The sequence below is a fragment of the Galeopterus variegatus genome, unplaced genomic scaffold (assembly GCF_000696425.1).
Source record: "Galeopterus variegatus unplaced genomic scaffold, G_variegatus-3.0.2 Scaffold9421, whole genome shotgun sequence".
NCBI classification, from domain to species: domain Eukaryota; kingdom Metazoa; phylum Chordata; class Mammalia; order Dermoptera; family Cynocephalidae; genus Galeopterus; species Galeopterus variegatus.
Window position 1 is genome coordinate 40,921 of NW_007735532.1, and position 15,513 is coordinate 56,433.

At 36.9% G+C, this 15,513-nt stretch overlaps 1 protein-coding gene across 1 annotated transcript in view; it reads left to right on the forward strand.

The window, feature by feature from the left end:
* TRHR (thyrotropin-releasing hormone receptor) overlaps positions 1 to 15,021 on the forward strand; it is a 38,194-nt gene extending 23,173 nt beyond the window's left edge. The window contains exon 2 of the mRNA XM_008593632.1: positions 14,485 to 15,021. Coding sequence (XP_008591854.1) covers positions 14,485 to 14,895 — 411 coding nt within the window. The 3' untranslated portion in view covers positions 14,896 to 15,021. The remainder of the gene's footprint in view (positions 1 to 14,484) is intronic.
* Positions 15,022 to 15,513: the final 492 nt, after the last annotated feature.

Genomic DNA, 15,513 nt, shown 5'->3' on the forward strand with positions numbered 1-15,513 from the left:
CTGTTGATAATTAGATGAAGAACTTGAAAAAAATAGCCATATGTTACAACAAGAGTTTGAAGTAGGTCATACACCATTTGTTTGTTTTTAGTGAAAGTATTTAACTATTTCACCAGTTGGCAAACTATGCTCATTGGCTAAATCCAGCTCTACTGCTTGTTTTCCCAAATAAAGTTTTAATGGGACTTATAGAGCCACGGCCATTTGTTTCTGCATTGTCTATGGCTGCTTTCTCACTGCATTGGCAGTTAAGAGTAGTCATGACAGAGATTGTATAGCCTACAAAGTCTAAAATATTTACTCTCTGGCCCTTTAGGGTAACAGCATGCTGACCCCTGAACTATTTCTATTTAAGAGTTTATTTGTGAAAATATTGAATATTTAGTATAGGTACTGGTGCCTAATAAGTGCTCATTAAATAAATGATAAATACATATTAAATAAATATATTTGAATTCCACAAAATTAGCAATAAAAGAGAAAGTTCAAGTTTATCACAGGCAGCCTAAATTAGCAGTAAGTGCATCCCCTGCCTTCGTCTTAACTCTGTATCCTTGAAAGAAAATGCTTTGCCCATTATATTTGAGAGTCTCTGATTTCAACAGGCTCTAAAAATACAAATATATAATCCATAGATGCAGAGTGACATTGGCAGGAATAGCTTTCTACAACTTCATGAATGACAGAGAAATCACAATGATTGAATGTGACAGCAGACTGATAGGACAGAACAAGAATACCTGTCAAAGTGAGATTTGTAACTTCTGGAGACAAATCCCATTTTACTTTGGTATATATTAACCCAGCGTCAATCCACATACAGTCATGGGAAATCATTCAGCATACATCACATTGAGTTAGCATCCCCTCAGACCTTAACTTTTTCTAAGACCTTCATAACCATGTAGCCAAAAGTTCTTTACTTCTCAGAACAGCAGACTGTTCCCCATAAAATTTTCTTTACCATAATTCCAATGTGATCTATCATGATTTTTTTAGAAGAAATCTCTACATATTGATTTTAATTTTTAACTTAAAGTATATTTTGATGCAAAACCCTGTTTTAGAGGTTAGAGATAAAAATATACAGCAAACATTATTCCTGCCATCGAGATCTTACATACTAGAAAAGAAACCAGACACAACATAATAATGACATTTGTGATTCAGGCTGAAAGTGTAAAACAGCCACATAGAACTCCATGGGGGCAGCAGGACATAGAAAAGCATTAGTGAATTGTAGAATTACAATCCAGCTATGTCTGTCTCCATACCGGTTCCCCTAACCTCTCTACTAGAACTGCAAAGCAACCCGGACCACATCAATCAAGAGAGGCTCTGATGCATTAGTAATCTGTGTTGAGAGCTTCAGAGCCAGGGCCAGCATGGCTTGTAGACTCAAATGAGTTTCTAGTCAAACAGGTAAGAAGCAGATAAATGCAAAGACACTTCATTCAGTCTGTTACTAATACGGGGTGATAAAGCTGGCATCCCTTACCAAGGATGCAGATTTCAAGACAGGATAAAGAACATAACAGCCTCTTACACTAGAAAGGTATATACTACATGTGACAATGTGTTTTCATGTTCTTCTTGAGATTGATCCTCATATTAAATGCAGACACCAAGGCTCATAAAGATTTGGGGGATAATGGGTGGTAAAATTGAGATTTCAAACCAAGTCTTCTGATTTTTGAGTATCCTATTTAACACATCAAAAAGCTAAAGTCAGTGAAAAAGATTAAATTTACGGTTTGCTGAAGGAGAGAAACATACCTTCTTCCTTTTGGCTGTATCTGTGTGTTCTTTTGGGACAGGTGAAAAATTAGCTCTGCAACTCCAGACAGCCCTGAGCATGGCACAACCTGTCTCCCCAGGGAGACACACAGGTGGAGAAGAAGTTGGATGTCTCCCAGGCACTCTCTGCCCCATGATGAGGGACTTTGTCCAAGACTTTTAGAAGCAAGACACTAAATGCCCACTAAAAATTTGGCAGTTCTGAGAGTTTCACTTCTATTTAGACATCATCATCGCCTCTCTTCCCCTCCATCATTCACATTTTGAATTTTAAAATATCCTCTTTGATTTCCCAGCTCTTACTGCATGAGCAGCTGAAGAATTACTTGTCTGTATCTTAGTCTTCAATGTTACCCTTACCAGGCTGGATAGCCAGAGAAGCACAGGGGAGAGACAAGGTTGGGGAACATCTCCCTCAGAACGGATCAGTATCTTCAGAAAAATGTTGCAGCTAGCAGCTGGATTCTCAGCTCAGAGCCAGCCAAGATACCCCATTTAGAATTTCTAAAGTATGGTTCTAAAAAGGAAAACGACCAGGAGCTGTAATTGTACCCTAGAGAGCAAAGGTAAAACAAAATCAAAGCAAGATGTATTCAAGCAGACTTTTCCACATACTTAGCTATTTACCAATAATTTACCTGGAAGAGAGAACACTTAGAAAAGGCTAAATGGCAAACTCAACCCATGGCCGATGAACTGTAGCATTGTTCCAGCATGGCTCATGGAAGAATTCTGAATGACATTTTATTTTCTAAATTGTGATGTTATTGTAATTTGAATCCCGATTCTGCCTGCTGAGTTTTTCCTTTCTCAGCATGTTTCCAAATATTTGCCTCCTGTGAACAAGAAAACACACAAGCAACAGGAGAGAAGCCAGACTTTCATCAGGCACAATTACCAACTCCATAATCAATACTGAGATATTCACACTATAATAGTTGCTAGAATTGCCGGAAGTTTTACATTCAATCCTCAAGGCTAGCTGCAAATGTTACTTAAGACACAGCTGTTCTTCACCCTTAACAGAAGAACCCTAAAATCAGAAATATTTAACAAATATGTTCCATCAGGACTTGATATCACAGTGTGAACAGGAATATCTTTGTTAGGTGCTGTAGGCATTAACCCTTCTGTAGGAATAAGAATTGGTTTTTCGTTCTCCCTGCTTCCCTCCTACATACACCCTCTACCAATTCCAACATTTAAGCCCAAGTTTTGTTTTTTGGTTTTACAACATTCAGGAAAAATATTTATTCCAAAAATTCAAGGTATTATAGTGAAGAAAAAAAAAAGACTTTGAAGTTAAATATATACATCATTAACAATATTGCTTTTAACCATTAGCACATGAATTTTCTGACATCAGTATTATCCTGCATAAAATGCAGATAAAGTAGGGCTATTATGAAGCAATTCCAACATTTAAGCCCAAGTTTTGTTTTTTGGTTTTACAACATTCAGGAAAAATATTTCTTCCAAAAATTCAAGGTATTATAGTGAAGAAAAAAAAAAGACTTTGAAGTTAAATATATACATCATTAACAATATTGCTTTTAATCATTAGCACATGAATTTTCTGACATCAGTATTATCCTGCATAAAATGCAGATAAAGTAGGGCTATTATGAATAAAATACCAAGCACATTGCGTGTTGCATGGTAGGTATTTCTATGTCTTAATTCTCTTTCTCCCTTTCATCTGCTAATTCCTATTGATGGATGAGAATACCTTTAATTTTCATCCCATTATTCTCATTCTAGATTGAAACATGCTAAGAAAATATTGCATAGTCCCCATTTAACACAGACTGTCAGAGATTCTCAGAAAGCTAGGCTTACAATCAGTTGAGGCCCCTCTTACACTGAGAAATTTTGGTATAGCAGTATTGAACTTCAGTTCCACTAACTGGGACAGCTCAAAGTCCCATCAGTTTTCCCACCCTTCACGCGTGTGTGCTTGTCTCTAGCTTTGCTCTTGAAGGAAAGTACAAGGACCGGAGGATTCACCCTATATCAGATTTGGATGTGGAGCTCTGTCCATTTTCCTCAAGACGTACCTTCATACTTGCACTTGGTGATGCTCAGTTATTTTTCTGGAGAACTGGGAGTGTCACAAAGGAAGGATCACGTCTTGTCAAACATAGCAATATGCTGTCTCATAAATCCACCTGTCATCTCTGCTCTAGTATCTTCTCAATGGCAGTGCCAACTCGTGATCCCACTGGGACATGCAGCCCCTCTATGATATAAAGTCTAGTTTGCTGTCCCCTCAAATGTCCCACTCAGGAAGCAGCTCTGCTTACTTTCCTCAGCACCCTCTACAATTGTGAAAGAAAAAAAATTTTCCATTTCACTGTATACACAACACTTATAAATTCATACTTTAAGTCCTGTATTACCATTTTTTCCTCTTAAACTCTACTTTTTCTTCTCAAGCATTACCAAATACAACTAAAGGTTCTCTATTGTAAACCTCTGCTAATATTCTCATGGGCATTTTTAATCAGAAAAGAGCCCAGAAAACACTCGGTAGTTCTTGCCAGAATGGCTATTCTGAATGGAGCATTGGTTACAGTGCTTGACAGGTAAGTCAAGAACCCATGCATTAGCATCCCTGGGTGATTTCTTGTCAAGAAATCCATAAGTAATAAACAATGCAGAGTATGCCAATCCATGATCTCTCCTCTGTGAACCACCACTCAGCTTTTATTTACTTTTATTATACTTTAACTGACTTTGAGTTGATTCTAAGCTTTTTTCTAGCCCCATCATTCAACTTTTAAACCTTACCAATGATCTCACTTCATGACATGAAGTGTCCCACATTGATTATAACTGTCTTTTAAAAACCTAATATCTAGGCATAAGTCAAAACAAAGCAGAACAATCTGCAAGAAGAAATTCCCAGAGCCCACAATCAGTGTAGAAGATTGGCTCAATTCAGATTTATTTAATTATCAAGTCAAGTTTCTCCTTCATCTGGCTAAATTAATGTAACAAAATGCAAAGGGTCATCGATCATTTTGCTGAGGGTTATCTGAGAGCAAAATATACCCAGTTACAGAACACTTCATTAATACGCAGAAATGCCAGAGAACATGGACAGAATCCAAACACAGAATGTATTGTTACCCTTCAAAGAATAGCATTAAAATATTAAAGGCTAACTGTTTTGTATTCATTAACCAAGAAATGTTTCCAGAAGGAAGTGCACTTCTGAAAATGGGAGTATTCCAGCCAGAAGTACAAGAAGTAGGGCACTTTGCTAATTTGAAGAACCCTAAAGCTACACAGAACTCCATAATTATATTTTAACATTTGTTAAAAAAATAAGCATTTACTCAATAATAATTCAACTGTGCATTGAGCACTCATTACGTGGCAGTTATATGTACTAAGGACTCCTCCCAACTTTTGTAGAGATATAGTGAAAATTTGTTGTTGATTTACTTTGTTCCTCAAGCCAAAAACAGAGCTTGGCATTATACAATGTGAGATCCAAAACTGATAAATTCACAAATTAAAGTTACCTGCTGTGATGCCCTTGAAAATCACTCATTATAAAAGAGAGAGTCTTCAAATACAGGTTTAACAATGTAGTTGTCACCTACTGTTGTATAGATTTGCCTTTTTGGTACTAACAAAGCTTATTCACTATTTAAGATTGCCCTGGAGTTTGGATGAGCTTTAGACATAAGTCATGTGACCTTCCCAGTATCCTCAGAAGCAGAGATGGATTGTGAAACCAAGATGTTGGATGCCAATTCCAACTCTTTCTTTTATACCTAATACACTTTGTCACTCATTAACACAGAGAAGGACTATGCCACAGCTACTCCAAAGGAAGAATTTCCAGACAATAGCAAGACCCATGACCATGCACAAAATTTTTTCCAAATCATATGTAGAATTAACATTTAGAAATTTTTCTGAATTAGTACAAGAATTTCATCTAAATCTCCTAGAAACTGAAGTATGAATCAGACCTTTACAACTTCCCAGGCAGACTAATAACCTGATCTCTGGCAATTAATCAAAATGTCCCCAGAATTCCATGTAATCAGAACCTAATAAATGACATGCTGTTGACTGGGCTGTGGCCCAAGAAATAGAAGTTTCCATTATCTTATTTGATTATTTTTGCATTTTCAATTTTCTTATTTGTTTTTCCCCCAGGAAATAGATTACTGTGAAGGACTCCTATCTGCCACGTTATCGCAACTTTCTTCTCACTAATCAGTACTTTTAAAATGTAGCACTCCTATATGGGGCAAAAAAATCACAAGTGAGTCCAAGGTTACCAATGATTCCTGGCAACAATAGTATCCCTTCCAGATAGTTCATAAACAATATTTACAGCCATTAGAATTCTTCAGCTCACTATGTATATTGATTTTTGTGATTATCTGCAAAGAAAGCTAAACCTAGAGTCAAAAGAACTTGGTTCAATAACCAGCTTTGCTACTTTTAAATGAGCCTTATTTTTCTGCTTCTCTGAGCTCCACATCCATTTCCTCATCAGCAAAACGGGAATGATAACACTTGTCCTACATATCTCAGAGGGAAATGAACACAAAGTGGGTTAATGACAATGAAAGTACTTTATTAATCCCAAAGAACTCAATGATTAAATACTATCAGAATTCCATTCAGTATTCACTGGGTCTTTGAGGAAGGTGGCATTTTCTCATGCATTATCTTTATCTTTTAAGTGTAGCTAAGAAAGATGAAGCAGAGATTGAAAAAGTAAATTTGTGTATACACTTGAGAAAAAGCCAACACTACCACTTGTGTCCTGGATGTTATTCCCTATGCCAGAACACACTTCCTCCAATTTTCCTCTTCCTCTCTGTCCTGGATCATAAATGTGTTCCTCTTTACAGTAAACAAAGATGCTGTAATACCTTTCATCTTAAATAAATAAATAAATAATATATTCTTCACCCCCCTCTGGCAAGCCCTTTATTTCTTTACCCCCTTTCCCAGCAAAACTCTCAGAAGATGTGTTTATAATTATATATATGTGTATATATATATTGTCTCCATTTCTTCTCCCATTCTTTTGTCAATCCACTCCAAACTGGTTTGTCTGACAAATGAAAGTTTTTATTAATATTGATAAATAATAATTTCATCCCAGAATTCCCATCTTATTCATGTTTCTCTGTAGTTATTCTTCAATTTTCAAGAGCAGCATAAGAATGCATCCCAACCGTTTCAGTTTTGTCTTTACTCTGTATCTTTCCTGAGTCCTAATATCTTTGAAAAATCAGTTAATACATTTTTACTAGATATTATGGTAATAATTATCTCTCAGCATTCTTTTAAATATTAAATAAATGTTAAATATCTTTGAATACTTTACAACTTAAAAAGTAATATACAAACCAACAATTCCACTCCTAGGTATAAATCCAATATAAAAACATACATCCACATAAAACCAGTACACAACTATTCATAGAAGTATTATTACAAGCAAAAGTAAAAATGATTGGATGAATAAAATGTGATATATACATACAATGGAATGTTATTCAACAATAAAAAGAAATGAGATACCAATACAAGCTACAATATGATGAACCTTATAAACATTATGTTGTATGAAAGAAGTTGGTCTTACAAAAGGACTACATGATCCCATTCATATGAAATGTTCAGAATAGGCAATCTGTAGAGACATAAAGTAGATTAGTGGTTGCCTAGGGTTGGGGGAGGTGAGGCAAGTTTGAGAGTGACTGCTAATGGGTAATGGGGTTCTTGTTAGATTAATGAAAATTAAATTAATTAATCATTCTAAAATCAGATTGTGGTGATGGTGGCACAGCTCTGTGAATATACAAAACCCTTGAATTGTACACTGTAAGAGGATGAATTTAATTACATGTAAATTATATCTCAATGAAACAATACACAAGGTTAACATCATCAGTCAAAAGTCAAGTTGACAGTGTGCATCCTTGATATGTTGTGATGAGATTGGTACTTCACTTCTGTGAACTTCTTCCTAAAAATCCATAACCCCAGTCTAAGCATGTGGAAAACATCAGTCAGAGTCATACTGAGGTACATTCTATAAAATTCCTAATATATTCCTCAAAACTATCAAGGCCATCAAAAACAAGGAAAGTTAAAGAAACTGTTTTAGCCCAGAGGAATCTAAGGAGACCTGCTAACTAACTATACTGTGGTATCCTGGATGGGATCCTGAAACAGGAAAAGGACATTAGGAAAAACTAATGAAAAGTGAATAATTTATAGAATTAATTAATTCCATATAAAAATTATCAACACTGATTCATTAATTGTGACAAAGGTGCCATATCAATGTAAGTGGTTAATAATAGTAGTGTGCAGTATATTGAAACTCTCTGCATTATCTTTGAAACTTTTTTATAAATCTTACATTAGTCTTTAAAAAAATGCAATATAAAAATTTTAGGTAATAGTTTCAGAACTTGTAGTAAGAGTCACAGTACTACTAGTAGTGATAGTAGTTGGTAATACAAGTTTCCTCAGCAGACTAGAAGAGAGAACCCAATTAGCCTGTTTTTTCCACGTAGCACACATACACAGAGTTGAACTCGTGCCCTCTTGAGGAACTATAATCTTAATTTTAACAATCAGATATAAATATATCCAATCACATTTTTAAAAAATTCCCAAACAAGATCTTTATCTAGAGGCTTTATAAAGATGATAAAAGGGTGTGTTGAAAAGGACTGAATCCAAACTTTCTTAAGAGAGCTATAATGCCACTGTTCCACATATTTAAATACACCGAACAGTAAAAGATATATAGTAGAGCTTTATATCAACATTTCCAGCTGATTCTCACAAAGGAGATAACCCTTAACCAAGGTGGTCAAAAACAGAGGCCCATCAAGACTAGACCCTCCTGTTCTCACCTTGCTCTTGTCAACAGTCTCTGCTGTCAATCTCTCTTTTTAAACACTACATTTGAATTAATTGATTTTCTCAGACTCCTTTGCCTGCCCTCAATGCACACTGCAAAAATGGCTGCCTTCTTCCGTGTTGACTACAATGACTCCACAGAGCTGACATTTTCAGAACTCAGCTTTCCGTCCTGCAGCTCTACAGATAACCCTTAACCAAGGTGGTCAAAAACAGAGGCCCATCAAGACTAGACCCTCCTGTTCTTACCTTGCTCTTGTCAACAGTCTCTGCTGTCAATCTCTCTTTTTAAACACTACATTTGAATTAATTGATTTTCACAGACTCCTTTGCCTGCCTTCAATGCACACTGCAAAAATGGCTGCCTGCTTCCGTGTTGACTACAATGACTCCACAGAGCTGACATTTTCAGAACTCAGCTTTCCGTCCTGCAGCTCTATGTCCTTTAGCAGCTGTGTCTCTCTTTCTATCCTATCCGTGGAAGCCCAGCACTCCACAGAGTGTGTCATCACTTCATCATGTAAAAATAATGGCTTCTGTAATGGTTTCCACAGGCTTACTAGGGAAGGGGATAGATTCACCTCTTTACACGGTCTGCAGTTGGAACTGTCATACTAAGTTACTTTTAGTCCCCATGTAATGCCGTACTCTCATGCTTCTGGATGGTCACACACCCCAAATCTCTGCAGGAACGCTCTCCCCACTGCTATTTACCATAGATTTTGGTTTAGATGTCACTTGCATGCTTCAACTCCAAGTCCAGATCAGGTGCTCTCATGGAGCCAAAACTTTCCTCTCTTTTAGCATTTGTCATTTTGTATTTTAACTGCCCATCAGATTTCAGAGTTTCAGGTATTAACCATGTTTCTCTGGATCATTGTAAAACCTTTAAGAACCAGAAAATTGACTGATACACAATAAGGATGCAAATAAATAATTAGAATGAATGGATAAGTTCCTTCCCAACCAAAAATATATCCTAAGATCATTTTTTCCCAAAGACTGTGCCATGCTGTTTCTAAGCTGCTAAGCTTAGGGGCAGAGGCTGATGTAAAGAAGCATCTTTCATATCACAGCTTATGCCATGCACTACCCCAGCAAAAATTTCAGTTCTTAAAAACAAAGGCCCAAAAATGTTTTCCAAATCTGCATTTTCGTCACTTTATTTAGGATAAGGAATAGCAGCAGAAATAAAACTTCAACAACCACAGTGAAATTAACTGGCTATGAAAGACAATCTCCAGGACATTTCCTTTTTAGGTATTTGCTCCTGTATTGAGTAAGAGCAGTTAAAATCCAAGCTGTGTCTATACTAAAAACCTGTGAACATTTTTGAAAGTGACTAAGCTCAATCAAAGATATTTGAAATGAACTAAAAATAATTATGCGTGAGATTAAATATATGCTCTATCATCTCACTGGAGACATAGTTTCCTCTGGGTCAGTCTTAGAAACATCTTTATATGTGTTTCATTTCACACCTCCTTACATTTTTAAAAATATATTTCAAACAAAAAGTTGAAATGTATTAACAACTCATTTTACCAATTAATCTAACCTCCATTTAAGGGATTTTATAAATTAAAAAATAAAACTTTTACAAAAATGTTCTAACAATACTTTAGAATCTTAAAACCCAGAAAAGGATCATGGTTACATATTTTGAAATAATTCCTTCCATGCCTGAATTTATTCAACTTTTTCTGAGGGCTGCTTAAAGTCATATACTATATTAAATCCCTGAAAAAATGAGTAAATTTACCCCTGCCCTGAAGAAGCTCATCATTTACTGGAGAGATGGACAAGTACAGTTGACCTCTGAACAATGCAGAGGTTAGGGGCCCCAACCCCTGCACAGTCGAAAATCCTAGTATAAAACTACTAAGTACATCATGTCTTTTCCCTGGTTTGTGGCCATTAATTAATAACTTCTTAACTACTAATAGCCTGCCATTAAGTAGACTATTTAACTGTTTGATTACATATGTCATGCATTCATGACATACCTAGCCCAAAATTTTCCAATATATTTATTTTTAAAAATCCGTGGACCTGCACAGCTCCAACACTTGTTCAAGGGTAGTTCATTGCAATGAAATGTTTGTGAGGGATGTCCAAGTATACATGGGGGCTATAGAAGCACCCAGGAGAAATACTGACTTTAAACAGGTTGCTCTTCTTTAACACAATAAAAAGTGCTCCCCTCACTGACTTTAATTGAAAAGAGGCAGATAGATGTTAAATGTGGATTCGATGTTTCACCTGACAGCTGTAGAGAGAAATACAAAGGTGGATGGAATTCAAACATTCTTCTGATATTTATCAGCAGTAAGTGTGTTGGGTTGATACTTAGAAGTTAAATGTTTTTAGTGACCATAGTGGGGATGACACAGTAGAAATCTCATCATTGAAAATGCAAGAGACTTTCATAGGGAGGGTAAAGTATAAAGGAAAGAGCATGGCCTTGACTTAAGCAGACTTGGGTTTGAATCACAGCTTTGTCACTTACTGCTTATGTGTCTTTAGACAAATCACATAAACCATCTGAAACTCAATTTTTTTCATATGCAAAATAAAACTAATACTATCTTACTCATGAAGTTATTGTAAGCATTAAATAAGATAATATTTATATAGAACTTATCAAATTACCTGGGCCGTCATAAAGAACTCAAATGTGATGGTAGCAGTCTAATTGTACATCAAGCCAGGGACTTCAATGTAGGATGCTTAGTCCTTGGCATGGAGTAGGAGGATGTTGGCAAGCGTAAAGGACTGACTTGATGTCAGAGAACCTGGGGTAGTAGGCAGGGGACAAAGGCAGGGATGAAGGTAATGATGATGATGATTATGCTGATAATAAAAATGAAGATGTTAATTACTATAGCTCCTTCCAAAGCTCAGAATATTTATCATTGAATCAAGTCTTGATTCCCTAGGACCAACTAAAATATTTACTTATAATCTTAAAAAACCTGCTTAGAAAAAAATCAGGTTTCAGTTAACCTCTTGGCTGGGTAGACTCTCTTTATCTCTAAAAGAAGTCAGACTGTCTGGGCTGTCTTATCTGGTACTATACGAACCACTGTGGAAATCACATCTTCCAACTGATGAACTTCTCTGCTCCCAGTGGTAAAATGTGGAATGTTGGTATCCTACATGCACTGAGTCAGAAGAGAAGCTCAGCGAGCAATGAGTGGGATGCAACAGGAGGTCCTGAGACACATTCTTGGAGGGCTGAGAGAGCTTGAAGAAAATGTCCCAGTGGTAAAATGTGGAATGTTGGTATCCTACATGCACTGAGTCAGAAGAGAAGCTCAGTGAGCAATGAGTGGGATGCAACAGGAGGTTCTGAGACACATTCTTGGAGGGCTGAGAGAGCTTGAAGAAAATGAGAAAATGGCCCTGAATGCAGAGGAAGCACAGTAACTTGAGATTAGGTGGATAGCTCCTGAGTGTCACTGCAGAGAAGCAGTAGGAATAGGGGTGGTCCAAAGAGAGATAAAGACTACATGTGCCCATTGATGAGATGTCATGGAGCAAATGAAATCAGGAGAGCTGAGGAAGGAGGGAAGCAATTACTATAGATCTAGGAAGAATCTACAGTAACACGAGGGTAGCCTTACCCCCACAATGCAAGGCACATAGAGAATTCCTAGTTGGGATGGAAGAGGCATGGTCAAGGGCAAGACAGAGCCCCAGGATGAGAAGACTGTGGGTGTTAAGGAACAAAGGCAGGTGTTCTAACAATGTGGATTCTATTACCAGGATTAAGTATGAGGCTGGGAACTGAGTTTATAGTAGACACTAATGACAGAGCAGGTGTCTACATGTGGAATCTTTATTTCTACACTAAAGAACTTTTAAAAGCCCTCTCTAAGGACAGGGTGACCTTCCGCAATGCCAGAACAAGACAGAGCAGATAGTGGGAGTTTCACTGACACAGCAAGGAGGTTAAGAGGAATGGGGGACAAAGAATCGATTCATTCTATTTTGGGTAGTTTTCAAACCCAGATCATCTAGACAGTTTGGTCTGACGAAGCTGAAATGTCTCAAACTCTGTGAGAGACTGAAGATAACTGAAAACTTATTTTAAAATGTATAAAGTATTGCTCTTAAAAGCAACCAAGTTATTATCTCTGCACCCAAAGGCAATCACTGCTACAATTCTAATGCACCTGTCATATAGTTGAAATATTATGATCTCTTTATATTGTTATTAATCAGATGGTAATATTTCCATAGTGCTTTGCAGTTTCAAAGCCCTATTATGTCCATTACTTTATTTTATATCCTCAATAACTCTACAAAGTAAATTTAACAAAATTATCAGGCATATTTTCAGGAGTAGTAATGGAGGTACAGATTAATGATTTGATTAAGGTCTTAAAACCATTTATAGAGTCAAAGCCAGATGATCTAACTGTGAGTCCAGATCAATCTCCAGCATTTCACTGAGGAAAGAGTTGAGTGAGAGAAGACTCTGCTAAATTATGCCCTTTGATAATCTTGTCCCTGGACAATCTTGGATATTAATCTCATCCCACCTGCCTCCTGTGCATTGCTTGTACTGAGGAGTGGGGTCAGCTCTAGGTAAAATTCCAAAGTGAGTTTTCCCTGTCCTCCATTTCCTTTTAGTGAGAAGAGCAAAAGCCTTGGATTTAGGCTGACTTGGATTCCAATTCTGACTCTAAGACTCTGCAGCTTCGACTAAAGTAGTTAGCCTCTGTACTTCGGTTTTCTAATTTGAAAAATAACAGGTACAATACCTATTTTGGAAGGTTTTAAGCTTTTTAAAACATCATAACAAATATGTCACACCTAGTATAGTGTCTGGCACATAGTTGACATTCAATAACCATTGGCTTTTTCGCTTTATCCTTTTCACACTATTATGCTAACATCATCGGATGTAGGAGAGCAAATGTTAGCTCCATTTTATAGATGAGCTATAAGAAAGTTTGAGATAAGGGAAAGCCTGTGGCTCACTTGGGAGAGTGTGGTGCTGATAACACCAAAGCCAAGGGTTCAGATCCCTATATAGGGATGGCTGGTTAGCTCACTTGGGAGAGCGGGGTGCTGACAACACCAAGTCAAGGGTTAAGATCCCCTTAGCGGTCATCTTTTTAAAAATGACGAGAAAGTTTGAGATAATTTCCTAAGGTTACACATAAGGTAAGTAAAGATGGATTAGACCCTAGGTTTCCTAATGCTTGTCACAAACATTTCAGAGAGCTGTGCTAACATCCTCTTAGTCCAACTTTGATTTCAGCCATGGCTACAGTGGATGGTTGGTTCCCACAGGCAGACAACATCCCACATCAGGTAGCTACTGTCTGTCTCTCTTCTTCTCTGCCTCAAGTTTATCTGTAAAGCTCCCAGAAGTTCTCAGGCAAAAGAGTCCTGGAAGTACAGAGGACTAAAAATCTCTAAAGCACCCTTCAACAGATGGAAGCTGGCAGCAGGTAGATAAATGGCCCAGCCTCTCTTCCTTGGAACTGACAATTCTGAAGTGCATTTTTTGATCCATGTTGCCCACAACAGGAGCCACGTCAATAATATGCTTATTCTGGTTTTTCCTCCTCTATTGCATTCTCTTCTACACCCTTAATCCTGGTTCCTAGGATCACCTCTCAAATAAACTACTTTTGCCTAAGTTCTTGTTGGAGACTACATCTTGGGGAACTAAAGGTTTAGATAGGGGGAGGAGTATTGTTTTATTTTGTTTTTATTTGTGTCTGTACTGCATTTCTTTCTATTTCTCCACAGGTCACCAAGATGCTGGCAGTGGTTGTAATTCTGTTTGCCCTTTTATGGATGCCCTACAGGACTCTCGTGGTTGTCAACTCATTTCTCTCCAGCCCTTTCCAAGAAAATTGGTTCTTGCTCTTTTGCAGAATTTGCATTTATCTCAACAGTGCCATCAACCCAGTGATTTACAATCTCATGTCCCAGAAATTCCGTGCAGCCTTCAGAAAGCTCTGCAACTGCAAACAGAAGAAACAAACAGAGAAACCTGCTAACTACAGTGTGGCCCTAAATTACAGTGTCATCAAGGAGTCTGACCATTTCAGCACAGAGCTTGATGATATAACTGTCACTGACACTTATCTGTCTGCCACAAAAGTGTCTTTTGATAACACCTGCTTGGCTTCTGAGGTAACCTTTAGACAAAGTTGATTCATGAATTAGGAGAAAATGGACTACAAAGTAAATAGGAATCTGTGCAGTTATCAACCAGAGAGAGGAAATGGCCAACATTCCTGTGTGAAAACAGAGCAGATTAAGTCTTTGTCAGTTCTCTAAGTCCTGGCCCTAGATACTTCAACCCAAGAAAACAACTCAGATTTTTCTTCTTATGAAACTAGTATCACAAAAAATGAAGCATATCTGAGAAATAGCTAAATGGTGGAAACTGAAAGTGCAGCCCTTTTCATTTAATTTGAGAAATTCACTATATTTTCTGGGGTTATGAAATTTCAATAAAATTTGGACATCAATTTACATTATTCATAATATCTTTATCAAATATGGTTTCCCAACACCCCCCAAATTATCTATACACTTAGTACTTTGGCAACATGCAGATTTTTAAACGTTTGCATTTAGTATTTCATTTTAACAAAGTACAGTGCTATTTCCTGAATACCGGAGCTACAGGAAAAAAATGTATTTAATGAGTCAAAATGAGATTTCAGACAAACATTTTCAGTATATTAAAAAATTATCTTAATGTTCATAAAGTTCTGAGATGATTTTTATGTCTTACAAAGTAGATAATCATCATTCAATTTTAAT